The following is a 27,718-nucleotide window of genomic DNA, read 5'->3' on the forward strand; positions in this document are numbered from 1 at the left end:
TCCATTCAATGTAGGCACCAACTTCTTGAAAGACGTCGGGCTTTGCAGTGAGCAAAACTGCTTATGTCAAGGTTAACCCCTGCCCACCGCTGACTTTTGCTCAGCAAAACATCTACCAAGTTGATGGCGGTGGTGATTTATTTCCGAAGCGCCTAAAAGTTTCTAGGCACTGTACACATATTAAAGGAGACAGAAGCTTACAAAATATGGAAAGGAAAGGAAAAGGAACATTCAAAGCAGCTCGCAAAATATCGAAGAACATATAATATTGGAAATTGACATACACACCCAAACACATATGCATACAGACAGATACCAGTAAGGAGACAGAATATAACCAGCAGGAGAAAATACAGCAGACAAAAGCTAACCTTATTTTCCAAAAGCCCACTAAACCTACAGTGTTTTACATGGCACCTGAAAGACTAGGAATGGGCCTCTCAAGGGAAGCAGTTCTAAAGCCTGGGTGCAATGACCGAAAAGGCCCCGTCCCATGTAACTATCCCTTAACCGCCACAGTTTTATTTTTAAAAAATATTTTATTAAAAGAATTTCAGCTATAGAGAATAAATGAATGAAAAACAAAAGAGAAAGATAGTGCAAAGATACAATAAGAAAAAAAGAATATAATACACTAAATATAACATTTATATAATTATTATATAGATATATAAATAGTATTATTGTCCTAATACATATATGATTATTGATAACCTACTGTATTCTGTATAAACTTGTTCCAGATGTCAATATATTTGTCCAAACAAAGCCCGTGTCTATAAGTTGTCCGTTCACATGTTGCGAGTATTGGCATCTCATCAATCCATTGATTAAAGGGGATCATATCTTTATTCTTCCCTAACCTCCAAAGTTGAGCATTTATTTTTAAGTGCAGAAATCAAGATCAAGGGAACTTGTCAATGGGATCACACTCAAGCAAGGTGATGCAAGCAAATAATTTCTGAAATCCAGTGAAAGATACATGCTTCCCTTGGGAGTCCATGGTGCTAGGAGCACACCACACATTTAAAGCATTCTTATACCACTTTAGCAGTCATGGCTTTTGCTAAAGAACCCTGACAGCTGTGCTTTGCTAAAGGTCGTTAGAAATTGCAGCTCTGTTGGGAGTGTGTGTGTGTCTCCTAACAATCTCTCTGCACCCTTAACAAACTACAGTTCCCAGAAGTCTTTGGGGGAAGTCATGGCATCACAGTGCTTTAAGTATGCTGCGGGTAATTAGTTGGTGTTGTGAATTAGCTTTAAAGGGAATTGTACCTGTTGGTTTGTTTTTCTTCGAACTTTCCTATTTATTATTGTTGTATCTGACTCCTTTTACCTCGTACAGACACCATTGTCCCACTTTTGGGGAGATGGATGTATTTATGACAGCGCCAGTCCATCAGCCTTTTCCTTTCATGATGCTGGCCTATAAGAAGACTGTGCATTGATTCCAATTTCATCCAGAGGGCAATTTGGCTCTGAAGAAGCTACTCATAATTATCTAGACAACATTTCCTCAGAGAACGAGGCTTACAGCCCAATTATGCAGCAGCTCGCAGATTCAAGCAGTCGCTTCCAGTGCCAGGGCACAGAGGCAATCTGCAGCTGCTAGCAATTTTTCAGGGTGAGCAGAGCAAAGGTGTGAATCTCTGCTTGCCCCCCTGCAGCTAAAGCTGTCCCAAAGGACTTAGAACCTCAGGTAATGCGTTGGACTTGGGACAAATAGACATAATAAAAATGCCTACAATAAACAAAACACGGCATGTGATATATATGTGTTGCCCTTGCCTCGTTATAACCCTAGCTGTTGAAAGCCAGCCTTATGAAAAGGTAGAGCTTTGTGGAATACACAGGGTTGGATCCAGACTAAGGGGAAACTCCTGTGGCAAGACCTTCTGGGATGAAAAGCTTAGGATACATTGGATTTCTGGCTCAGCTGGTGTAAGTTGTTCATCTCAGTTCAGCCAGCGCTCAGTCAGCTGACCTCAAATTTAAGTCCCTCAAATGGGGCATTATGGGGGTGGAACCAGAGAGGGAGGACTCTGGTTGGCTCCTCAGCCCATTCAGCTTAGTCACATGATCTGGCAACCCAGCATAGAGCACTGTTTTAAAAACTTGTGTAGCCTTTGCCAGGTTTCGGCAAACCAGCCGCTGCCGACCCGCTACTAAGAGCCAACACACCAATGAGACACAATAAGGCCTCCGCTCAGGCAGCAGAAGACCCTGAGGCAATGCTTCCTGGGTGTTATGCCTGCTGTGCTGATGTTGTTTGGAAAGCAGTGGTGCTGATTTCAGCTTGGACGGTGCCAATTTCCAGCAACACCTCACTGAAACTGTGCCAGATCTTGTGGAGCACATGAGAGCTCATGAAATTTGGGTGAGATCTTGCTGTAAATTGGTGCAATCTCGCCCAAAATTGTTGCCAATGCTAGCGCCACTTCTGTTGGGCAGGCGCCTCAGGTGACACATCCAGCGTGGTGTAGTGGTTGAGAGCGGTAGTCTCATAATCTGGGGAACCGGGTTCGCGTCTTTGCTCCTCCACATGCAGCTGCTGGGTGACCTTGGGCCAGTCACACTTCTCTGAAGTCCCTCAGACTCACTCATCTCACAGAGTGTTTGTTGTGAGGGAGGAAGGGAAAGGAGTTTGTTAGCAGTTTGAGACTCCTTAGGGTAGTGATAAAGCAGGATATCAAATCCAAACTCTTCTCTTCTTCCTCTTCTTCCCGTTTTTCCTCAAGTGGCAAAATAGAACATGCAGCCGCTGTTGCTACTGAATAGGGTTTGGATCTGGTGTAGTTTTACGCCCGCCTAACTTACACCAGATTGATATACAGAAGTTTATTGGGCATAGGATTGCTACCTCGGGTCCCACTGACACCAATCGGACATGGCTTTGTCATGCCGAATGAAGTGCTTAAAACCTGCCCTGCAGTTTTGTGAATATTTTCTTCCTCCCAGGGCAATTTAGAATTTCTTTATAATTCGGTGGCTACAGGGTTGAGCTGACCTTATGATTTCCCCTGCACTCAACATTTCTCCAGCACTCTTGCAACCTTCCTGATATGACAAAGGCCCCCTATGAGAAGTTACCTCATAGTGTCTTACCCTCAGCTTTAAAGTGAGAGTAGCTGGGAAGGCTGGCTACTGAGCACCCGAGACTGATGCAATCACTTACTTCATTTTTTAAGGTAAGTTCTTCCTTTTACCTTACATTTCCCCCCACATTTATTTCTATAACAGGAATAATACTCTGCTTTAAGAAATAACAACAAACAGGTAAGAGACACCATCCCTGCCTTTCTGTGCTTACAAGAAAGCCCAGTTGGAGATATCATGAGTTTCCAGGAAATATGGGCACCCAGGAAGGCTGCAGAGCACTGGAGAGATATTATCTGCAGAATGAAAGGACAGATACTCACAAAGCCCCTCAGGCATCTTGATAGTCAGGGAAGCAAAACAAAAGCCCCACACATCCTACCATGACAATGTTTCTTCAAATTTTCTCTCCCCTTTGATAACTCTCGGAAGCTGTTCATTTTCTCATTAACTGAGAGAAAATGGTTAAAAAAAAAAAAAAAGCAAGCTGAAGAAATTTTCAGTGCTGCCTTAGTCACGATTCACTTTTCAAAACTGGATTTTAATAGTATTGATGTTCAGCTTAAACATCCTTTGAGTCTGGCAAGTTTCCAGCGGAAAAGCGTGGCAGTGGCAGATGGTAGCTTCAATAGCTTTTTAAAAAACACACAGATTCATGGCCAGGGAGCCAATTCATATATTGTAGGAATGTGATTGCTAAAGGGAGCCTCCACACAGCATTCCTCAAGCTGCCACATGATGGAGACAAGCAAAAGGGGAGAGCTGTATCTCCTGTATTTTTTGCTTATGATCACCCAGGGCTGGCCATTGTCAGGTTAAAGAATGCTGGACTAGACAGATCAGCAAGACACTTTATGTTTCTATAGATTACAATGCTTTTTTGTGGGAGTACATAGGAAACTGTGTTGTACCAATCACAATATGGGTCCATCAGTATTGTCAGCACGGACTGGGACTGCCATTCCAAGGTTTTAGACAGGTGTTTTGCCCAGTCCAACCTAGAAATGCTCTGGACTGATCTCTGCAAAGCATGCTCTCTACCACTGAGCTATGGCCAATCTCCAGGTAGGGGAATCAATAAGGCACCAGTAATGTCAAAAAAGCGGGACGCGGGTGGCACTGCGGGTTAAACCACAGAGCCTAGGGCTTGCCGATCATAAGGTCGGGTGAGCTCCTGCTACTCGGTCCCTGCTCCTGCCAACCTAGCAGTTCAGAAGCACATCAACGTGCAAGTAGATAAATAGGTACCGCTCCGGCGGGAAGGTAAACAGCGTTTCCATGCGCTGCTCTGGTTCGCCAGAAGCGGCTTAGTCATGCTGGCCACATGACCCGGAAGCTGTATGCTAGTTTCCTCAGCCAATAAAGTGAGATGAGCGCGGCAACCCCAGAGTCGGCCACGACTGGACCTACTGTTCAGGGGTCCCTTTACCTTTACTAATGCCAAAAAGCACACTCATCCAGTTGAGAGAACCAGTTATTGTATTACCAACCACCTCTGGTGTTTAGACCTGAAGGGGTGGGAGCTCTTTGTAGTTCTGCCACCCTCAGAAGAGTGGAAAATGACAGCCCACGGGGACAGTTTTCTCTGTGGCAGCTCCTAAATACTGAACCATGGAAAACAGCAACCAGAAAAGGAGGCCTCTGTTGGTTCAGAGCAAAGGACTATCTAGCACAGACTCTCCAAGTGTCCATAGTTTCCAGGAACAGTACCGGATGAAGGCAACCCCCGAGCCAAGGAGTTGAGTTACAACCATTAGAAGACATCTGAAGGCAGCCCTGTACAGTGGTACCTCCAGTTGCGAATGGGATCCTTTCTGGAGGCCAGGCCGGATCTCGAGGTTTCTGCAACCCAAGGATCACTGTTCTGCACATGCACACGGTGGTAAACCACTTCTGTGCATGTGTGCACGGCGAAAGCCAGTCTGATACCTCTGAGTTTGCCGCTTTCGTAACATGAAGTTTATGTAACCAGAGGGTTACGTAAGCCAAGGTGCTACTGTATAGGGAAGTTTTTTAATGTTTAATGTTTCATTATGTTTTTATATATGTTGGAAGCTATCTAGAGTGGCTGGGACAATCCGGTCAGATGGGTGAGATATAATAATAATAATAATAATAATAATAATAATAATAATAATAATGTAAAGTTAAAGACCATTTGGTCCAGTCATGGCTGACTCTGGGGTTGCAGTGCTCATCTCGCTTTATTGGCCAGCATGTGGCCAGCATGACTAAGCCGCTTCTGGCGAACCGGAGCAGTGCATGGAAACGCAGTTTACCTTCCCGCCGGAGCAGTACCTATTTATCTACTTGCACTTTGACGTGCTTTTGAACTGCTAGGTTGGAAGGAGCAGGGACCGAGCAACGGGAGCTCACCCCGTCATGGGGATTTGAACCGCCGACCTTCTGTTCGGCAAGTCCTAGGCTCTGTGGTTTAACCCACAGCACCACCCGCCTCCCTAATAATAATAAATAGGATGTCCTTATTTTTATCAGAGAAATGTTGGAGGGTATGCTAGTCTGGCATTATATTTCCCACTATAATTTTATCCTCATATCCTCGTACTCTGCCTTGCTATATCTTCACAAAAGTGCAGATTATAAATTTGCTAATAAATAAATAAATATAAAATAAAGACACAAAATCTACTTTAAACAAAACAACCCAAACAAATCTCCATCCAGCTGCATTTCTCAATGGGGAAAAGTACAAAGTTAGAGGATGCTAAATGACCAGCCTGCATTAGCCTCAGAAGCAATGCTGGCGGTTCTTTGCTGAAAACCCAGGGCCACATGACCGATAGCTCTGACTGCCATTCAAGGATGCCTTTGAAAGCGGACAATTGCTAGCAATATACCCCTCAGTACAAAACACAGCAGACCTGCGGTTGTTCCAAGTAGGTCACAGGGGACTTATCTCTCCTGTCACTTTTGTTAACAAAACATGGCAGCAAACAATTGCAAAAGAAACAGGGCAGCCAACCACCCCGAAAAAAATTATATATTGCAAAAATAAAATAAAAATGCCGCCGATCGGAAAACCCTCTGAAGTCTCGAAAACCTGCTCTATGGATTCTATACTTTACTTAGCATAATGGGTAATCCAGCCCTGTCTGAGTAACTTCCTCTCCTTTTGTTACTGCTGTATGATAACTATTAAAAAATGGACAGAGCTTTCACCGCATCATCCTTTTAGCCGGCCACAGGGTTAGGGAAGCAAAAGCAAAACCCATCACAGTTTGTATTTTATATTAATACCTCAAATCCCTGAGGTCTTCCCAGGCTTTCTTTGCTATGTCTCCACGCAACGAGAATCTCTGAAACAGATAATCCTGTAGCCTGGACATCAGTTGGAGCAGCGCTGGGTTCTGTAGGTAAGGGGCGGGGGGAATGAAATAGTGAACTTCAGCTGGAACAAAATAGCAGAGCCAAATTTGTCATATACTTTCCCTTTAGCCTCTCTTATTGCTGGGGATAAAACTTCACAGTTGTCCTGAGCATCAGCAAAAGCGACACAATGAAAACTGTTATTTCTATTGCTTTCCTTTATGTCACAACTGTTCATATCCCTATTACTGACAGGCCCAGGGAGATGGGCTATTGAGAACTCCGATGCTTACGCCACAGCCCACATGCATCTGAATGTTTTGTGACAAACTAGCACAATCCTAAGCGTTTAAGATCGATGTGGTGCGTGGGAAGAGAGGGTTGATTATTACCGTGGTTGCTTCTTTTATTAAAGCATTTATAGCCAACTTTTCAAAACATGCACTGAAGGAGGCCTACAGTAAAATAGTCGTGATGCAGTCACAATATGACACCTGGATAACACATCAAACCTAAGTTCCTATGTTTTCATAGCATGAAGCAAGAAATGTTATGGAGTCAGAGAAATATTATGCTTCGATGTTTTCCACCCAGTATGATGGTCTGTGCCGTAAGTGTACCTTGTTTTCTGTTTTATGCAATTCAAAGATTTGTGCAATGAAAGCCATTTCCTGGATTTTATATCATTGAAGCAATTACCTTGTTGTCAGGGAAGATTGCGGCAGGACAAATAATTTGCAAGCTCCCCAAAATGGTGGGCGGCAGTTTTCTATAAATGTGGAAATTATTTCCCTTTCACAGAACTGTGTTGCTCCAAATGGAAAGTGAGGAGACCAAAATATAAATAGCTTTTCCCCATATGGGAACAGAAATCAAGTCTTTTTGCTTAATACGAGAAACAAATGCTTGCTTTTTTGTTGCATTGCATGCCGTTATTCACTGGGCTTTCACCAATGCTAGACACTAAAATGCAAATTTTCAGGAAAAGGTTGGGAATGCACAATCTATGAATAAGCTCTGGTATAATTTTCTGAAAGTTTATGGAGATGGAATGGTAGCTTTTATTGATTTGGACCGGAAAAAGAGACCATCAAATCTGCTGTGAGATGAAATAGCCCATAACTCAGTACATTGCTGAATGTTGTTTGACTAACACTAAGAATAAGATTGATAGGTCCATTAGGTTTACCTATAATTGTTGCCAGTGTTACGATCATAACCTTTTATTAATATTCCAGCATCAACTTCCAACTATAAATGCCTTTGTAGAACTGTGCAGATGAAAGGTCCAATATCTATAAAAGTTCTTTTCATAATATTTAAGATATTATGCGCAGGGTCTCAGCTACACTGTTTTCTCATTTGCAAAGGCTATCATGTGGACTTCCATGTTTAGTTTACCATAGATGGCTGTTGTATCTAAAACTAATGGGAGAGCTTCATTCATTAAGTGAAAATGAGCCTTGGAAAGGTAATCAGTGGGTATCTCTTTAAAAATTGTGTCTTTTTTATACTAGTTTGCCATGGGAAGCCCATGTTGTGAATACTCCTAAGTATCCACAGGAACATAAAATGAGCCTGCTGGAACAAGCAAATGGCAGCTGGTTACTCCTGCCATAGCCTAATTATTATCAGTTTGCAGTGATAAGGAGGGAGGCTTTGCCACTGGTACCTCTGACGTTATGGAAGTCAATTCCTGCTGAAATATGAGAGAGCCCATCTGCATTGGCATTCTGCTGGCTTTTGAAGACACGCCTGTTTACACAGACTTTCTCTTGATCTCTCGAGTGGAGTCTTCTGTTTAATTACTGTTCTGTTCTAATGGGATGGTTTTATTACATATTTTAATCTTTCAATGGGATTTTTTTTAATTGTGTATTTTAATTACGGATACTTATAATCTGTTTGTGATTTGTTTTTATACTTGTAAACTGCTTAGAAGCCTATTTGGGCATTCAGCAACATATTAATTAATTACAGACATCAGATTAAAAAAAATGGGAGTGGAAGACTGGGTTCACCAACTCACCTCCCTCTGCAGAGCAAATGACTACGATAGGACTGAATGGCCCATCTCCTTTGTTGTTGTAAGCGCCAACTTTCACTTCGAATGGAGTCAGGGGAGGCACACTCTCGTCTCTGTAGATGAACTTGGAAGCATCAGAAGAGGTTACCATTTTTTCCTTCCAGCCTCTTGTCCCGTTGGGCCGGAAGGCTACTATGTACCCAAAGCTTTCTCCATTCTGGAACTCTTCAGAAACTGGCTAAAGAAAGATGAATTCGGTTATTCCTCTGGTTTGAAGTGGAAGATAATCTGTCCAAAGCTATTTCTTGGATAATATTGCTACCATGACTACTACCATGATTAATTTTTACCTCCCCTTCACCCTAAGATCCCAGGGCAGGCTATCATGATTTAAACACAATGTTAAAAACAGCTTAGGGCAGCTTGTAAAGGTAAAGGTCCCCTGATGGTTAAGTCCAGTCACAAATGACTCTGGGGTTGTGGTGCTCATCTCGCTTTAGTGGCCAAGGGAGCCGGCATTTGTCCGCAGACAGTTTTGCTGGGTCATGTGGGCAGCATGACTAATCCGCTTCTGGCAAAACCAGAGCAGCGCACGGAAATGCCGGAGTGGTACCTATTTATCTACTTGAACTGGCAAGCTTTCGAACTGCTAGGTTGGCAAGAGCAGGGACCGAGCAACAGGAGCTCACCCCGTTGCGGGGATTTGAACCGCCAACCTTCTGATCAGCAAGCCCAAGAGGCTCAGTGGTTTAGACCACAGCTGCACCCGTATAAATAAGGCAGATCCTAAAAATATGCATCTCGAGTGTCAAGAACCAAGCAAAGGGGGGTGTCTGCAACCTTCAAAGCGACACAATATGGGAAGGAAAAGGTTAGGGGATAGCATTTGGGACACTGCTAGCATGATGAAGCTCATTCAGCTAGATGAGACAAGCAGCCCAGTACTCAGAAAGTCCCATTGAGTTCAGTGGGACTTATTCATAGGGGTTAATACTTTTGGTGCAGCTGGCATGCTTTTGAGAAGGACGAGGAAAAGATGGAACTTTATAATGCACTAGGATGCAAAATTTTAAGGCGCTGTATGCCAGTATAATATACTTTAATTGTTGGGAGATACTTTCTCCTTTTTAAATGTTAGCTTCATGTAAAACAACAACAACAAAGGGTTGGATCTGGACTTTTAGAGCAGTCAAAAAGTTACACTGGGCTATGCAGGATTGGTTGCAGTCCTGCTAGGTTTACTCATAGGTAAGTCCAAATGAATTCAATGGTGCTTACTCCCAGCTAAGTGGGCTTAGGATTGCCGCTAAGTACAGCCATTGAACTGAATGGCATTTAAGTTGGTCATGATTTTCCATTGTGTTCAATGGAACTATTCAGAGGGTGACGAAGGGAACAATCCCTATGCACAAAAAGCTGGTGTAAGACACACTGGTGTAAGTTACATCTAGGTCAAGTTACAAGAGGTCCAAAGCCTGTTGAGAAGCAAGGCTGCTGCTCTGCCTAAGCCTGGCAGACTCTAAAACTGTGTTCTATGCCAGGTCCCCAGGTCACATGACCAAGCTGAACAGACTTACGAACCAGCCTAAGCTTCCCCTTGCTGGTCCTGGTCTAGCTGCACCCTAAACTGCTCATCCTGGTGGATCTTGCCATAGGATTGCCCCCTAAGTCTGGATCTAACCCAGAAACAAACATTTAAGTCACCATATTCATAAATAAACAAATGAACAGAATACGTTTAAATGCCCAAGCCAAACCTTCGATATAATTTGAGACTTTGGCCTCAAATTATGCTGTCTGAGGGGGAGAAAACTTCCAGTTATCATTGTCCACCTATTAAGTGGCGTTCTGGCATTTTTCTTTTAAATATAATGCAGCGAGAATTCTTGGAAGTACCACTGATTTTCATAATTCCTGGCATTATTTCCTGACATTTTGAAATGAGATGCCTGAATATCGCTCCGGTTAGGAGAGCCTACTGCTAGCAGGCAGCATCTCATTACAAGGAAATCCTCAAAGTTTGCTGCTGCGTTGCAGAGTTCGGTGCTGCTGGCATGAATCGCAAGGCTCTCAACCAGACGAAACATGGCGTTTTTAATTGGCACACACGGGAGCCTTCTTCCCATTGTAAATAGTAGGCATTTGGGGTGGGGGTGTGTGGAGAGATCCATTTCCAATCTATACGCCATGCTCTGGTAACTTCCAGACTGGATTATTGCAATGTGGTCTATGAAGGTGACTCAAGTTGGTCCAAAATGCAGCAGACAGATTACTGGCTGGGGCAGGCTTCCTCAAACACGACCCTCTAGATGTTTTGGGACTACAACTCCCATCATCCCTAGCTAACAGGACCAGTGGTCAGGGATGATGGGAGTTGTAGTCCCAAAACATCTGGAGGGCCAAGTTTGCCTATGCCTGGGCTGGGGTTCCATATAACAGTTCATTTCCAGGTTGAACAGTTCCAGGTTGACAGTTCATTTCCGGGTCAAATTTAAGGTGCTCGTGTTAGTATTTAAAGCTCTAAATAGTCCTTTTTATAATGTACCCGGCAGATGGAGAATCACAACCAGAGCCGTAGCTAGGTGATCTTGCGCCCCTGGCAGAACCATCCAGTTTGTGCCTCCTAGTCATGGACAAATTAGCTCTTCTTTCTGCCTCTCCTCCAACCCTCCACCCATTCAATTCACTCTTTGTTTAAACCTTTTCTTATGAGTCAATAATCAATATCTTGATTATAGGTGTATTTATTTTTAGCCGATTTTGCGGGGGAGGGGGGCTCATCTGCGTCCCTGGCGGGGGCCCACCCCACCACCCTCTAACTATGGCCCTGATCAGAGGTTTCTTCTTTTTCTTTATCTCTGCTCTTTCTTATCTCTTTGTTCTCTTCCCCCTTTCCCCCCTCTCTCTCCTTGTTCTCTTTCTTTCTCTCTCTCTTTCCTCTCTTTCTTGTCTTTTCGTTTCTATTTATCCTCCATAAGTGCCATCTGATACAGCGGAATTCATCTTATTTTTTTTATTTTATTTTTATGTTCATCTTAAAGATTGTAGGAAATGCAAGAGATTTAATTGGAAATGCAGGGGTCAGCAAAGTCCAAAGGCACACTTTTAAGATTAAACGACAAAAACAGCACTATAATTTAAGGCAACTTGCTGCGATCTCTTCAGTATTTATTTACCTATTTAAAATATTTATAAGCCGTTTCCCCAAGCAAAGCTCCCCCAAGGTGGCTTCCATGGTAAGAATGTCCAAAATACAGAAGCAATAGAAAATGCAAAATGCACTAAAAGTTAAATGAGCCAGCAATAATAAAACACCCACCCAGCAAAGATAAAACCCAGTTTCCCTATTCATTGAGTTAACAGAGTGGTATAGCAAAAGAAATAGAGATCACACACAGGCCTCCTGAAACAGGAAAATATTCAGATTATAGCGGATTAAGGATTATAGTGTGGTGATTTTCCTGAGGTTTATTATTTTTATTTACAAATCTATAAACCGTACTTTCATAAAAACATAGGATGACATATAAGGATAGAATCGAGAAAAGAGCCACAAAAACATCCACAATACTTCGATAAATATCAACAAATACCGACTGGTTAAAAGATAAATCATGTTGTAAAAGCCTGCATAAGCAAGCAAACAAAAAAGTTTTCAAAAGACTTTTGAAGGAAGGGAGGGATGGTTTCCATCAAACCTCTAGTGGCAGGGAGTTCCACAGGACGAGGTCTGCCACACTAAAGGCCCAGTCCCTCGTGAAGGCCAACCAAACCTCAGGGAGGGAGGAGAAAGAATCAGCATGTTTAGTGAAGCAGGATGGTTTAGTGAAGAGAGCTAGGCCCACACTCCTGCCTAGGAATGGGCAAATCTGTCAATTTCGGGTCTCATTTTTCCAATCTTAAATTCAGTTCTCCACATTTTGGAGCAATTTGCATTTATTTATTTTTTTTAAAAAAGGATCCTCATGAAAATTCACCTGCATTTTCGCCTGAATTTCTTCCAAAAAGCACATTTTTGCATGCAGTTTTGACGAATTCATATATTTTTTGCAAGCATTCCCCTCCCCATAGAGCGTACTTTTTCCATTTTATTTTTACTAATACCTTCACCTTGGATTTTTTTTGTACTTCTCCTAATACATGCATTTTTGTCAAAACTGGTTGGCGAGTTGCATTGCAAAGGCGAATTCTGAAGGACAGCTGTGTTTGGGTTCAGTCATTGTTTCAGAAAGTGGTGAATTTGATCCATTCAACATTCAATGCAAACTGAACCAGATTTCTTCCTCGTCCTAGTTCTACTTTTGTGGACTCTCCTTCCTTGGAGGTTTTTAAGCAGAGGTTGGATGGCCATCTGTCCTGGATGTTTTAGCTGAGATTCCTGCATTGCAGTGGGTTGGACTAGATGGCCCTAACCTGTGGGTCCCCAGATGTTGTTGGACTACAACTCCCATCACCCCTGAGCTCTGGCCTTGCTAGCTAGGGGTGATGGGAGTTGTAGTTCAACAACATCTGGGGACCCACAAGTTGAGAAAGGCTGCTCTAGGGGGTCCCTCTTAGCTCTGTGATTACAGACACTGCAGAAGCAGTGGGGTGAGGGAAACTTGGTGGTCTGAACTTGTTGCTTTAATATCGGATATGGATGCTGAGATTGCTCCTTGGTTATCCCAGGTTGTGGTTTAAGTCCCGAATAATAAACCAGAATTAATTTGGGGGGTTCTGCTGGACTCTCCACAGGATCTCCAAATGACTGCCACTTCCTCTTCATGCTAAATTGGGCGCCGCAGGGAGATTTTAACCGACATTTAAGACCTGATCTTCTGAGTGCCTCTCTTGACAAGCTTTGCTGTGGGGAAACCTCTGTGCAGATCTCTGTACCCTGCTCTCAAAGAAGTCAACATGAAATGAGGCCTTTAATCAAAAGAGCTCCTTACCTCCCATGCTATTACTAATTCATGCCTTCTTCCACTTCTGCCACTTACATTAGCAGGAGCTGTCTTTGGAACTGTGAACAAAAGAGAGAGAGGGGGAGAAGGGGGAAAATTGAGAACAAGCTAGTTTGTGAAGTCACCCCCCCCCCCCCGTCAAGAAGATGATGCGTCCTGGGCAAATCAGGTAAAGAAAAAAATCAAATAAAGGAAGATGCTGCTATCTCTGGTTGGATTCTATTTCGAGTAGAAACCCAATTATCCTGATGCACTGCGCCAGGAAGATTTTGGGCATCACCTGGAAGGACAGAATCTCAAGCCTACATTCCCAGCATGTTTGCATTCCTTTCTCAGTGACGTCTATGCTTGGTCATGACCACAGAATGGGAAATCAGTATAAAGTAAGCAGCACATAAGCGGCACAAAAAACACTAAAAAAACCATTCTACGTTCTAAATCTTATATTAATAATCCAAAAATTGAGAGAGCTATGTACATGATCTACTACAGAAGCCACAAACAGAAAACTCATTTAAATTGTGTCCAAAAGGAAGATACAGTCTTTAAATGTTCCTTTAGCCAGGCTCCTGTAGCAAGTTGGATCAAACTGAGTGTCGGTGATGTTACGCGCAAGGGTTAAATATCGACGAGGATAAGGATAATAATACTAGTAGTGCAAAACAAATGAACAATTAAGCAGAAAAAACGCATAGAAGAATAAAAATACGATTCAATAATATCTATGTGAATTTTTTGCTTTAAGTCTCTGCTTCCCACCCCAAATTTCCTGCCATTTGGACAACATAAGAGTTATTCATTGAGTACAACTCCCATCATCCCTCAGTCTTGGCAGTACCAGCTAAAGCTGATAAGAACATAAGAAAAGCCTTATAGATCAGGCCAATGGACCATGTAGTTCAGCACTGTAGCCCTACAGTGGCCAACCAGATGTCTGTGGGAAGCCCCAATGTAGGGCCTCCCAGCGACTGACATTCAGGGGCAGACTGCCTCTGACAGCTTAGGTAGTACATGGTGAGAGTCCAGTAATATGTGGAGGGCCATAGGTTCCTTATCCCTGGTTTATAGAATAAAGGAACCAAGTCTTGGTTCAATTATTAGCTATCTCCTCCCGCATGAACCGATCCAACAATTACAACAGTCTTCAGAGACCCCACTCAGAACGACCCTATCTTCTGAGTTGAGGGACCTTCTCAGTGAAGGCACCTTCCCTCTGGAGTGTCCATCCTCTTCCAATTCACAACCAGCTTCTACTTTCAATGTCCTTTAGAAAAGAGCTGAAAATGCCACTCCCCACAACTTTGAAGGAGGTTTGCTATTGCAGCCTGCTCTGAATTTGCTGGTTCTGCCCTGTTTTAACTTACAGTACTGATTTATTTTATTTGCTAGTTTTATAATAATAATAAATATTTTTTTTATTTATACCCCACCCTTCCCGGTTCAGAAAACCGGGCTCAGGGCAGCTAACAACAAATTTAAAACACTTAATTGAGGCAACAAAAAACAAAAAACAGCATAAAATACAGTATAAAACATGAATAACAATAAATTCAGAATTCAAAAATCAATTTAGGGGGGAAACCATCCAATAAACATTAGATGATCACCAGAGCTAGCTGGCTAAATTAGTCCCATTTGGGCCAGTGAGGAGACCAGGGGAGAATTAGTTGTGGGATCCCAGAGCGGGTAATCGTCATAAAAAGGGGAGGGGGAGGGAAGAAAGAGGAATAAAAGATCAGGCTACTAAGTTCAAGTTAAAATGCAGGTGGAATAGCTCTGTCTTACAGGCCCAGTTCAGAGCCACCACTGAGAAGGCCCTGGCCCTGGTGGAGGATAATCTGACTTCCTTAGGGCCCGGGACCTCTAAACTATAATTATTCATGGACCTTAAGGTCCTTTACGGGACATACCAGGAGAGGCTTTCATTGTTATTCTTATAGGAGTGCTTTCACTGTTATTCTTAGACAACTTGAGAACCCAAGCAATTGTGGGTCAGAATTCATATCTTCTTCTTTTGATAAAGAAGAAAACGTTATATGCTTGTTGGGGTCAGCTTCAGGGACATCAGTTGCCCACCCCTAATTTATATAATGGCACAAAGTGATGGCATCTGAAGGCACAGCTGTGCCAAATTCTGTCTTTTGCTGTTGTCATTATCATGCCATTTCTTTACTAGTCCTTTGGTAGATAATGGAGCTGCGATAACGCAGTCTATTAAATCACTTCTCGAAAGAATAGCCTCTCTCCTCAATGCCTGCAAGGCTCGTGCTTTATTTATTCATCTGTCATTGGGCTGATTTAGAGCACCGACGCCCTTTGAAGCATCTGAGCTGATGGCCTTGTTTGTTACTCGGCCGGAGATGAGCACCTTTCCAGAGGATCGTTGGTAATAGCCTGGTAGGCTGAAGCCCTCCTTAAATGAGTAAATGTTAAAAGAATAAACCTGTCCAAAGAATGAATCTCTGTCTGCCCTGAACTGTAAAATACAGAGACGTACAGGGAAACTCTCTGAAATGAATAAGCATTTTAAAAATAAATATGTCAAAGCAATATCCTCCCCCTCATTGCACCAAAGCAAAAAAGCAAAAAACCCCAACAACTTGCAGTCAGAGAATGAATACTCTTAAATGAATAAATGTTCGATGAAGAAAACTATTAAAATGAGCCATTCCCCCCTGCTTGTCACTAGAACTGGGGTTGTTTATGGGCAGTTTCCTCTGGAAATTCACTTAATATTATGGAATATGTTTTTCTACCAAGAACTATTTGCCCATAAGCTATGTTTATTGCCACACAATCAGTACCTAGTTCCTAATCTAGATATTAATTATCAACAGCAATACACATACTGGCTAGTTTGGGTTTGATTGGTGGTTAGGCATTGGGTAAGCCTTTGTTTATTGCAGGGGAGGTTGTAGCCTCTGCTTGCCCCCCCCCCTTTGATAAGGGTATCCTGTTAAATGGATCTGGGTGTGTGTGGATCCTGTCCAAAGTCCAGATGTGGGCTAGGGCCATGCCATGACCCCAAAGGGAACCCCTTGGGGTGCCCCTATTTTACGTAAGTCATAGGGCTCCTCCTTCTGGTAGTTTACCCTTAGTTGGACTCCCTGCAGACAGGCAGGAGTCAAGATATACCTGGGCTTCATCCAATGCCTAAGTCAAACCTCTCACATCTGTAACCAATAAAATTGTGGCCTGTTTTAGCCCATCAACCTAAATACTCATGTCTGTGTGTTTATTATGCGCTCTATGTGGGGCTACCTTTGAAGGTGACCTGGAAACTACAACTAATCCAGAATGTGGCATCTAGACTGGTGACTGGGAGCGGCTGCCGAGACCATATAAAGCCGGTCTTGAAAGACCTACGCTGGCTCCCAGTACGTTTCCGAGCACAATTCAAAGTGTTGGTGTTGACTTTTAAAGCCCTAAACGACCTCGGTCCAGTATACCTGAAGGAGCATCTCCACCTCCATCGTTCTGCCTGGACACTGAGGTCCGCCACCGAGGGCCTTCTGGTGGTTCCCTCACTGCAAGAAGCCAAGTTACAGGGAACCAGGCAGAGGGCCTTCTCAGTAGTGGCGCCCACCCTGTGGAGCGCCCTCCCACCAGATGTCAAAGAAAAAAACAACTACTAAACTTTTAGAAGACATCTGAAGGCAGCCCTGTTTAGGGAAGCTTTTAATGTTTAACAGGTTATTGTATTTTAGTGTTTTGTTGGAAGCCGCCCAGAGTGGCTGGGGAAACCCAGCCAGATGGGCGGGGTATAAATAATAAATTATTATTATAATATTATTATTAATCCACAGGGAAATACAGAACATGAAGACCCTAACCAGGGAGTTTTGTGAAAAGGGAGGTGAAAAAAATTGCTCTAGGAAACCTATGGCTACCCATATGTTGTTGGACTACAACCCCCAACATCTCTGACCATTCGCCATGCCTGCTTGGGAGTTGGGAAGAGAACAGAAGAGTCTTGAACAGGCTGAATGTCCATCAAATCCAACATTTTATTCTCACAGTGGCCAACCAGATGCCCATGGGAAGCCCCATAAACAGGACCTGAGTGCAACACAAACTCTCCTTACTTGTGATTACCAGCAATTCCTAGAGTGGAGAGCACAACTATATAATAATAAACTAAATCAGGGATGGGCAGCCATTTTCCTGTTGAGGGTAGCAATCCCTCAGAGTAATCTGTCAAGGGCTGCATGATGACTATGGGCAGCACCAAACACAGTGATGGGCAAGACCAATGCCCAAAGCAATCAGGGCCACCATTCCCTCTCCCTCTCCCTCTCCCTCCCCCCTCCCTCCCTCCCTCTCCCTCTCCCCCTCTCTCTCTCCCACCCCTTTCTCTCTTTCTTCCTCTGCATGCATTAGGTTGCCTGAGGAGAAAGAGATCACTCTTGAGAGCTGATTGTGATTGCACAAGGCTTTTGAAATTAAGGTGAGGGCAACTTAAAATTAGGCGGATTGTCACAGGTTGCCCATTCCTGAAATAAACAGATGGCAATTGGCTTCATTTAAGCAAAGCTCCAAAAGATACTGCCTGAGGCAGGCTGCTTGATTCTGTCTAATGCTGGGGCTGCCTCTGGCTGCTTCAAGGTGAAGATCAACTTGCTGCTGCCTGTTCTTCCTGTATATTGGTAAATACTCAGATATTACTGAAGAACTTCAAGTCCCAGTATTCCCTATACACTTGAAAAATAACACTGTGCAGCTGTTTTGTAGCTTCATGCTGCCTTGGGAATGAGAAACATGAAACTACAGTTTGGAGCTTCAAAAATGAGCTCCCAAGTTCCTCCTTCCACTTCTGTGCTATGATTGCTTCCCTGACTTCCTGGTTCATGCAAACCACAGTTTGCTGTTACTTCCAAATCAGCAAACTATGGTTTGCACTTGTCAGTTAATCAGCATCTGGATGTGTGCCTCAAATATATTCGGATCTCAATATTTGTCACAAGGACCACTTCCAGCTATTCATATACAGTGGTACCTCGGGTTAAGTACTTAATTCATTCTGGAGGTCCATTCTTAACCTGAAACTGTTCTTAACCTGAAGCACCACTTTAGCTAATGGGGCCTCCTGCTGCTGCCGCGCCACCGGTGCACAATTTCTGTTCTCATCCTGAAGCAAAGTTCTTAACCCGAGGTACTATTTCTGGGTTAGCGGAGTCTGTAACCTGAAGTGTATGCAACCTGAAGCGTATGTAACTTGAAGTACCACTGTAATTTTGCCTATTAAAGAAGGCTTTAAATACTCACACATTTTAAGCCACCTTTTCTTAAAAGGATAGTTTCATGCTGATGATGCTGGTGCTGAAGCAGTTATAAGCTATTTGTGTTGATTCTACCATTTTTCTGCTGGGCTTGAATTAATTCCACCATTGTAATATGGTAGGTTATGCCGAAATTGAGCATTGATTATATTCAGTATGTTGGTAGCCGCCTTTTACAATGTACAGTTGTACCTCGGGTTACATACGCTTCAGGTTACATACGCTTCAGGTTACAGACTCTGCTAACCCAGAAATAGTGCTTCAGGTTAAGAACTTTGCTTCAGGATGAGAACAGAAATTGTGCTCCGGCAGCGAGGCAGCAGCAGGAGGCCCCATTAGCTAAAGTGGTGCTTCAGGTTAAGAACAGTTTCAGGTTAAGTACGGACCTCCGGAACGAATTAAGTACTTAACCCGAGGTACCACTGTATATCTACATACAGAAGCATGCATATTAATATAAAAAGCGATTTCTCAGGCAGGCATTAGCGTGTACCTCTGTGTACCTCTCTTGTTTTGCTCAAGGTCATACATTATTAGGCCTTCCTTATGTATCAGAATTTGAAAAATTACTCTCCTTTTTCTTGGCTGCATACAGATTTAAGAACTGGACAGTGCCAACCTGATTATGTGTTCTAGACCACACTTTGCTAGTGGCATACTGTGTGACCTTGGTCAAGTCACTTTTGCCCCCGTTTCCCATGCTATCCTGCCGTCTGTCTTGGTAATTTATTGCCTTAAAGTTATTATTGTCTCTTAATTGTCAATATGGCTCTTATCATAATTAAGATCAGACAGGACCCTGGAGCAAAGGGTGCAGGATACAGCGGGTGAGATTAATCTAGAGAGAAAGGAGGACAAATGTGGAACGTCTTTGCAACGAAAAGATACATTGTGGTGGGCGGCACTCTGGGAAGAGCAACAGAAGCAGAGGGGGGCTCCGCCAACTTATAGGCAAGTGAAGGAATGGACAGATTAGCTAGCACTCTGCAAGTGTTGACTGGACAGCAAGGGCAAAAGCCAGTGATGTTGGAAGCCTGTTGAAGCATTCAACTACCTACATCCTTCGACACCTTGCAGGAGAAACAGAAAACCAAGGTACTCAAATGCAAAAGCCCACTATGGACAGGCCCCATCCCCAAGTTGGAGGCACACTGGAATCACACACACACACACACACACAAGTCAACACACTTAGGTCCATCCATCCCTAGCTGGATGGGGCTATCAGTTTGGGTTGTGTAAGTTTCTTGTTTTTAAAGTCTTAAATTCAGTTCCCCACAGTTCAGGTTATTCGTTTGAATCCTCACAAAAATTCATTGGTGATTTGGTTCAAATTTATCTTAACGAGTACATCTTTGTGTGCCATTTGGAGTAACGTGCATTTTCTTTGCCAGCAGTTTTCCTGAAAAGAATGCAGGTTGGTAAATTATTTCTAGGAACCACTCTATTCCCGTGACTGTCATTTGCTTTAAACTGTTCTTAATATTGACTTTTAACTGGTTGTAATCCACTCAGGGATCTGATGGTGAAGGGCACATAATAAAGAAATACTAGAAATAGAAATAGAAATAACAATAGAAATAACAGAAATAACAGAAATAATAATAATAATAATAATAATAATAATAATAATAATAATAAAAATACACATGGGGTTCTATCCAAAGGAGCATTAAGTGTCTTCTTCCATCAGCGCAATTCCTTGCACAATGGCATGCTCTTCCTCTCATCTGCCTTGCACCCTCCCAAATTAGAAGCTTTCTTGTTAAAATTCAAACAAAATCATTTTTTCCCTCCACCTGGCATCACAAGTCTGAAAACATCCACAGAGGCATGTGTCCTAAGGGGGAATAGCTAGCAGTAGCCAGGTGCCTGAAAAGTGGAAGTTTATTTATGTGTGCGCACCTGTGTGCATGATGCTAAGTGTTGCGTTGTGGTTAAAGCCCCTTTTCTTCATGGTGCTTGATCTCAGTTAAGAAAACAGGAATGTCAACAGCTTGACAAAGCTTTCCTGATGAATGGACTAAAGCAGCCTGGCGATTCAGCAGACTCTTGAATTTCTTTGTTGTCATCATTTCCTTTTCCTTTATATCTTTCTTATTTATTTATTTATTTATTTCCTTTTCGCTTTGCGGTACACATCGGAGAAGCCGACAAATGTTAAACGAAAACCCTTTCATGGTATGAAAGGGCACCACTGAAGTTCACACCCTCCTAGGCAGACGTTTCCCATCTCATCTCTTCTGGAATTAGATGTGAAAATGTGTCACTTCTTTCCAAAGGAGTTGGTCCAACATATCTGAACAAGTGGAAAACAGCAGGGAGTGTGTGTGTGTGTGTGTGTGAAGATTACAGAATCTAGTTCATATATCACGCATTGCATCGTAGGGAGCTTGAAATGCAATTCCTATGCGTTGCCAGTATCTGAACACATTTCCCCCTTCCCCTCCCTTTTAATGCAATGCAAACACTGCTTTCTTGAAGTACATTTAATTTCAATTTTAAATGACAAGTTTGCATCATAGAGTCTTTTGCCTCATCTTCCACTAAGGCCATGCTACCAAGTATTACTTTGTAGGCCAGCGGCAGCCAATATGGTGCCCTTCAGATATTACTGACCACAATTCTCATCAACCTCAGTCAACATGGCCAATGGATGCTGGGAGCTGTAGGACAATAGCATCTGAAAGGCACTATGTTGGCTTGTTGTTGGCCTCCGTCTGTCTCAAGAGACAATGGAGTGTGCTTCTGGGGGTGAAGTCAAATCACTGCATTAGCAGCACCAAACTGACCTCCCCAGGACACAAGACTGGGTAGTGTGTATAGAGGTCCTTGGCTGCCCAGACCACAAGACCCAATGTGGTCCAAAGGAAAACAGAGCAATATGTTTGGCAACAGCTAGGCTGCAGGAGTTGCCCAAAGGAGGCGTACAAGGCACCATCCCACCATCTTAGGGACTCCATTCTAGATTTGCATAGAGCTTTCTTCTCCTGAAGATATCCCGTAAGGCAGTGGAGGTTTAGGGTCAGGGTTTTCCTTCTCCTACATGAGCTACCTTCTCAGGTTGATGAGCCCCATCTGCCTCTCACTTCCACAGCATGGGCAGAAGCCTCCTTCTTGATCATTGGACCCACTATTGGTCTCATCCACTCAATCCTCCAGAGTCTGTTTTCACATGCAGGGGAAGTCCCTAACTCACCAAGGGTTTGAGACCCATCTGCTACCCTCACCTGGTTTAGCCAGCTAGTCAAAGCCATTTCCTGGGGTGCAGCCTCTGTCGGATGCTGACAGCTTCTAGGAGTCACAGGTGAGAGCTGAGTGCAGGGTGGGGACCAAAGATGGACAAACTACCCCAGAAGGAGCATGATGTGTCCTACAGCAGAGGTACTACCATGCTGGCTCCCTCTTGTTATCAGTTCCTTTTCTCTCTGGACTCCATTTGTATTTTTTAAGTGACTCTACAAACACCTCTGTCCCAAACAATTCGGAGGTTCCTTTATAGGAGGGTTTGCTCAGTTGACTCTGAATAACTTTAAATTCCAGAGTGGGGACAGCTGATTTTGGTTTGGAAACAGGGCCCTGTTGCAATGTATGTCAGTCTCTCAACAGCCCCTGCAAAAAAATGTCAGAATTATTATTTCCATATTGCTGATGGGGAGAGCTGAGAGGTTGGGAGAAGATGCTGATGGGGAGAGCTGAGAGGTTGGGAGAAGATGCTGATGGGGAGAGCTGAGAGGTTGGGAGAAGACTGAATTGCCAGAAGTCCCGCAAAGAGAGTTCATATGAAACAAACGAATGCCCGCCTGTGCTGCAATAGTCCTTCAAGAGAACAGAAACCTCCACAAGCCAGACACACAGATATATCTCAATCCAGCCACAGGCAACTTCAGCGCAAGTGAGTTCTTTTTGTTGTGGGGTTCAATCAGAAAAATGCCTTTAGAAATTTGTAGCACAGCTTAAGACCAATACCTGGTCAGCTTGAGTTAAACCCTTATCTAAATTAGCAGCCTGTTTTTGTTTGATTGTATTTTCAGAACAGTCCAAGTTCGGATTAAACTGGAAGAATAATATTGATGTTTAGATAGGGCTTTTGGGGTGGGTAAGAATGGTCTGCCCGATCATCATCTGCACTGCAAAATGAGACGTGTCCACGTTTATAAAAATAGGTGGAAAAAATCAAAACCGTCCTCATCCAGATAAAGAACAAACAAAAACAAGCTGGTTTGAAGCAGCTCATTATTCCACCATTTTATTCCTTGGAAGATCTAATTTTGAATCAGGCTTTCTCTTTGCCCTCCTTAATTCCTGCACATATGCGGCTACTGATAAATGTCACCAGCTTATTAGCTCATGGAATCCAGTGTGCATGCATGATTAGCAGGGTAAACTCTGATTCTACTCAATTTCGACTCTTACTTCCCCATGAATAGATAATGTAATTGATGCCGTGCCCCAAGGCTTCAAATGCCCAACTGCTTTAGCGGGATGTCTTGCATGTTTAAATTCATGTTCCGGGCTCTTTTTCTAACTTCGTAGACCTGTAAAATATGCATGTGAGCCAGAAGCGATGGAGTCAGAGCTGCCTTCACCCAAAGAGGGGATAGGAGTTTGTAAAAGTTACGATGATGTGATGATGAATTAATAATAGTAATAAAAATAATTTGGAAAAGTAACATAATACTAATAGCAGCAATGAAACTGGCTGTTTTATTGATCTGGCTTTAAAAAAAACAACCCAGCTTGTTTAGCATGCTCTTTATATTTTATAGGGCTGCTTTATGTTATATTTTATATATGGTAGCCGCCACAGACATCATTGTGTGAAATGGTAAGATATTAAGGAAGCAAGATCTGCTAGGTTGAGCAGGTTAGGATCTAGTGGATCTCCAGCAGAGCTACAAGGCTCCCAGGAGAACCAGGCTATGGAGGCTTAACTGCCTAACCCTTGGCTCAGCTGCATTGTGGTTCAGCTGGGACCTAGCCAGCTGATTCAAGCCCAGGGGATCTTATGCTAGTATAAGCCATAAGAAAGAGTTGTTCAGGGGCAGGAACAGAGAGGAGGGACTTAGGCTGGATACTAAGCCTGTTCCATACTCCCTGATGTTTTGGAAGGGAAAATTGGGGCACCCTGCACCATCCTGCCACCTCATTGCGATGACATCACATTACATCATGGGCACCATTGGGCACTCATAACCCCGGGGCCCAAGTCGGTGCCCTTGTAGTTTGGCAACACATGGAGGGCAAAAGATTCCCCACATCTGGTGTATTCAGAGACTCTCCAGGGCCTCAGAGAGTGAGCGCGCATGAGAGAGAGTTATTTCCATCACCAGAAACATGATCTTAGGGCATTCTGCATGCAAGGTTTTGTGCTATACAGTGGTATCTCAGGTTACATATGCTTCAGGTTACATATGCTTCAGGTCACAGACTCCGCTAACCCAGAAACAGTGCTTCGGGTTAAGAACTTTGCTTCAGGATGAGAACAGAAATCGTGCTCCGGCAGCGCAGCGGCAGCAGGAAGCCCCATTAGCTAAAGTGGTGCTTCAGGTTAAGAACAGTTTCAGGTTAAGAACGGACGTCCGGAACGAATTAAGTACTTAACCTGAGGCACCACTGTATTGGTGAAAATGAGTTTTTCTTTTTGCCCAGAGATGGAAAGAAGATATTGCCAAGAGATGGAAAGAAGATAAAATCTCGACCAGAGAAGAATGGCAGACTAAGTTGATGGATTATGCTGAAATGACAAAAATGACCGGAAGAATCAGAAATCAGGAAGACCAAGATTTTAATAAGTAATGGGTAAAATTTATAATTTATCTTAAAAATCATTGTAAACAGTTGGAATCGTTAGTAGGAACGGAGTAACACTTGTAGTTCAATGGTGAATTTTGGATATAATGGAGATGTAAAAGATTTGGATTATTATAAAAGATGCAGGAGGAAATGACTAACAATAGGACCCATAAAGGGGAGGAGGGGAGGTCCAGGAGATTCCTTGGAATCTTGTTTTTATTATTTATGTTGGATATGTGATTGTGAAACTTAAATTTGAAAAACCAAATAAAAAATTTTATAAAGAAGAAAAAAATGAAAATGAGTTTTCTTTAAAAAAAAAACATTTTAAGTGAACAGTTAGTTTCAGGCTCTGTCTAGGCCTGAGCTCTGCCCCTTAATTCACTCCATTCCACACAGCTTTACTGTCAGGCTCCACCACAGAATCTATTCTGGATTCCCCTCTTCAGGCCCTGCTCAAATATTCCAATTTTCTTTTTCAGTGGTTGGCAACTGTAACTATTGGCTATGGGGGAACTGTAGCTGTTATCAGACTGCTTCTAATAACTGTACTATTTCTTGCTTACAACTCATCGTGAAAAGCCCAGTGCAGAAAACTTAGTCTGGAGAATTAACAAGCTCAGAATTATCTCTAGACACTAGTCCATCCAGAACCAGAATTCTTCAGGCTCCCGATGAGATGATTCCGGGATCTCTATCCATATATTATCTGTCTATCCTCCTTCCTTTGGGGAAGGGCCATAGCTCAGCAGCTGACCATTTGTTTTGCATGCAGAATGCCCAGCTTGTAGGGATGGCAATGTGCTCCAGCTGAAATTCTGGAGAACCACAGCAGGTCAGTGTAGACAGTATGGAAAGACGTGGCTGGCAGGTGTGGGTGTGGTGGCAGAGCCAAAATGACGCTCCTGCTGCCACGCTTGCACCATGCTGAGCTCCCCTCTCCCTCACCCCTTTCCTTCCTGGCAAGCGGCAGTGACACGAGGGGTTGGGAAGCCAGAAAAGCAATGCAGCTCTACCCACGATATCCACTGCCAAGAATGGCTTCTTCACACATTTATAAGGGATCCTTCGCAAAATGCTGACAGTGCTGACAGGCAAGATTCCCAAATGATGACTTTTGTGTTCCTCAGCAACAGGGATGTGGTTCTCTAGATGTTGTTGGACTACAGTTCTCAACATTGCTAATCATGGGCCATACCGGGACTCATGAGAGGGCAGTGGGCTCCCCATCCCTGCTCTGCAATGCACATCTCATGGGGACATTTTGAGGCCTGCTCTGTAATGATCTCTAGCAGACAAGCAAGTTCCGATAAGTAATTGGCTCTCCAGCAGTTTTTATGAAGGTTTATTTACAAAAGACACACCCAAAGCCCAGCATTTTGCCTGTTTGCAATTACGTTTGTTGGTCGGTCTGAAGTTTCGCTCCTCCCATAACAGGAAGGACGCCAGACTCCTGCCTTTCCCTTCCTGCCCTTCTGTTGCCTTTTGGTTTTATTCAAACGCCTGGATTTTGGACTGAGAGGCTGTTGTCCCCCCTCCTCCTCACTCTCACTCAACCCAGACTCAGACCTCTGCCCATCTGCTGATTGCCTAGCAACGCTCTGGCTGCCTTCCAACTCTTCCTCTCCTTCAGAGCTAACAGAGTCCTCTCCAAAAAGGTGTGTGTGTGTCAAAGTGCCCTTTCTCGATTCTGACAGGCAGTTCTCATCAGCAGAGTTGGTCCCTCATTGTGGCGATCACACAGGGCCCCCGGACCTTTGACGGTCTATTGACCCTGTGCCACCACTGTGATTGCTTTCTTCACTGCCATCAATCCATTTCTCCTCACGGGTACACACGGAGTCCAGTCAGTTGGTAACATTAACAAATAATCAAGTTTATTTTATAGGCATGAACAAGCTTATGGTTTCAGTTAATTTTTCTTGGCAGTTTCTTAATCTTAGTTCCTTAACTGTCCTATTCGTTCCTAACAACTTCAAACTGATTATCCCAACTAACTATCTGACTCCACCTAACAATTCCTCTCACTCTCTCACCACACAGCTCCACCAACCCACAGACTTATATCCTCCATCTTCCTTCTTCAACTCCCCACTCTCAACTGACTTTCATACAACTCCCCCTCTAACCCTAACTCCTCCTATCAGTTTCCACTGGCCAATCACATCACACTCATTTTAACCCTTTCCTTATGACCCACCTAGGAGGCAAACGCCACACTCATTAACTTAGTTCAATCACTGAGTCTAACTCATCCTCTGTGCTCTGGGGGGCCACGTTCCTGATGTGGTCTATAGGCAGAAGAATATGGAACTGGTAGCATGGACTGTACCACTTCAAACTGCGGGTGTGAAATATTTTTGTGTGTAAACCACTTAGAACCTGTTAAATAAACAAAGGTGTGTATGCGTATGCCATTTTTGAACACTCTCCTATGTAATAAATCCTTTGTATATAAGCAAGCGAACAAAGAAAAAAAATCTCACCAGGGAGCCTGGTTATAGCTTTGTTGTAGCCAGGCAAACAGGCGCCCTATGTGGCATAACATTTACTGGATTCATACTCCCTATGGAGCAACAAAGCATTATTCTAGATTAGCGATAGCCGATTTCTGTATTCCCAGCAGCAACTCTCTACTCTAGATATCTGATACTGGAGTAGATTATTGAATATGTAGCTGATTCCTCTTTCAGTTCTTTTATAGTTGGATATTTTGAGGCCCGTGTGGGGAAAATCTATGGTTTAGTGATTTCCTGTTTGATTGTTATAATCCTCTGGTTGCTGTTTTCTCAAGTATGTCATGTACTTTTATTAAATTATTAATATTTTTTCTAAAGTATTGACCAGGCCGCTCTGAGGTGCACCGAGTGACAGGAGAGTGGCATATAAATGTGAGTAATGCTATCAATAATAATGATGGCTGTTATTACTAGTCTGGGGACTGAATTTCCCAAACTGAGCCTCTCACGGATGGTCATCATAAAGTCGCTACCATCCACCAGTAATTAATTTGCAGTGACGGAGTGCTCAGCCATAGCTGAGCCTTTGCAAACAAAAATCCAAACCAGAAGCACAGCGTGAAAGCACAGAATATCCCTATTTTACTTTGACTATGTGCTGAGGAGTGTTTGTTTATTATGAAGATGGAAGGAAAAGATAAGACGCCCTGACTGGTAAAACAACGGCTATCAGATGGGTGAATGGAAGCTACCAAGGCAAATCACAGCAAACCCGTGTCATGAAAATTTCAT

General features: G+C 43.3%; 1 protein-coding gene across 4 annotated transcripts in view; it reads right to left on the bottom strand.

Annotated features, from left to right (window-relative positions):
- The window catches only part of CNTN5 (contactin 5), a 701,719-nt gene that overhangs the window by 14,363 nt on the left and 659,638 nt on the right, over positions 1-27,718 (bottom strand). For all 4 annotated transcript variants that reach the window (XM_083736193.1, XM_083736191.1, XM_083736192.1 and 1 more), the window contains 3 exons: positions 13,381-13,451; positions 8,453-8,687; positions 6,355-6,464 (listed from right to left, as the gene is read on the bottom strand). In XM_083736193.1, coding sequence (XP_083592319.1) covers positions 6,355-6,464; positions 8,453-8,687; positions 13,381-13,451 — 416 coding nt within the window. The remainder of the gene's footprint in view (positions 1-6,354; positions 6,465-8,452; positions 8,688-13,380; positions 13,452-27,718) is intronic.

The sequence above is a fragment of the Podarcis gaigeae genome (assembly GCF_964106915.1).
Source record: "Podarcis gaigeae genome assembly, chromosome: 4".
NCBI lineage: Eukaryota > Metazoa > Chordata > Lepidosauria > Squamata > Lacertidae > Podarcis > Podarcis gaigeae.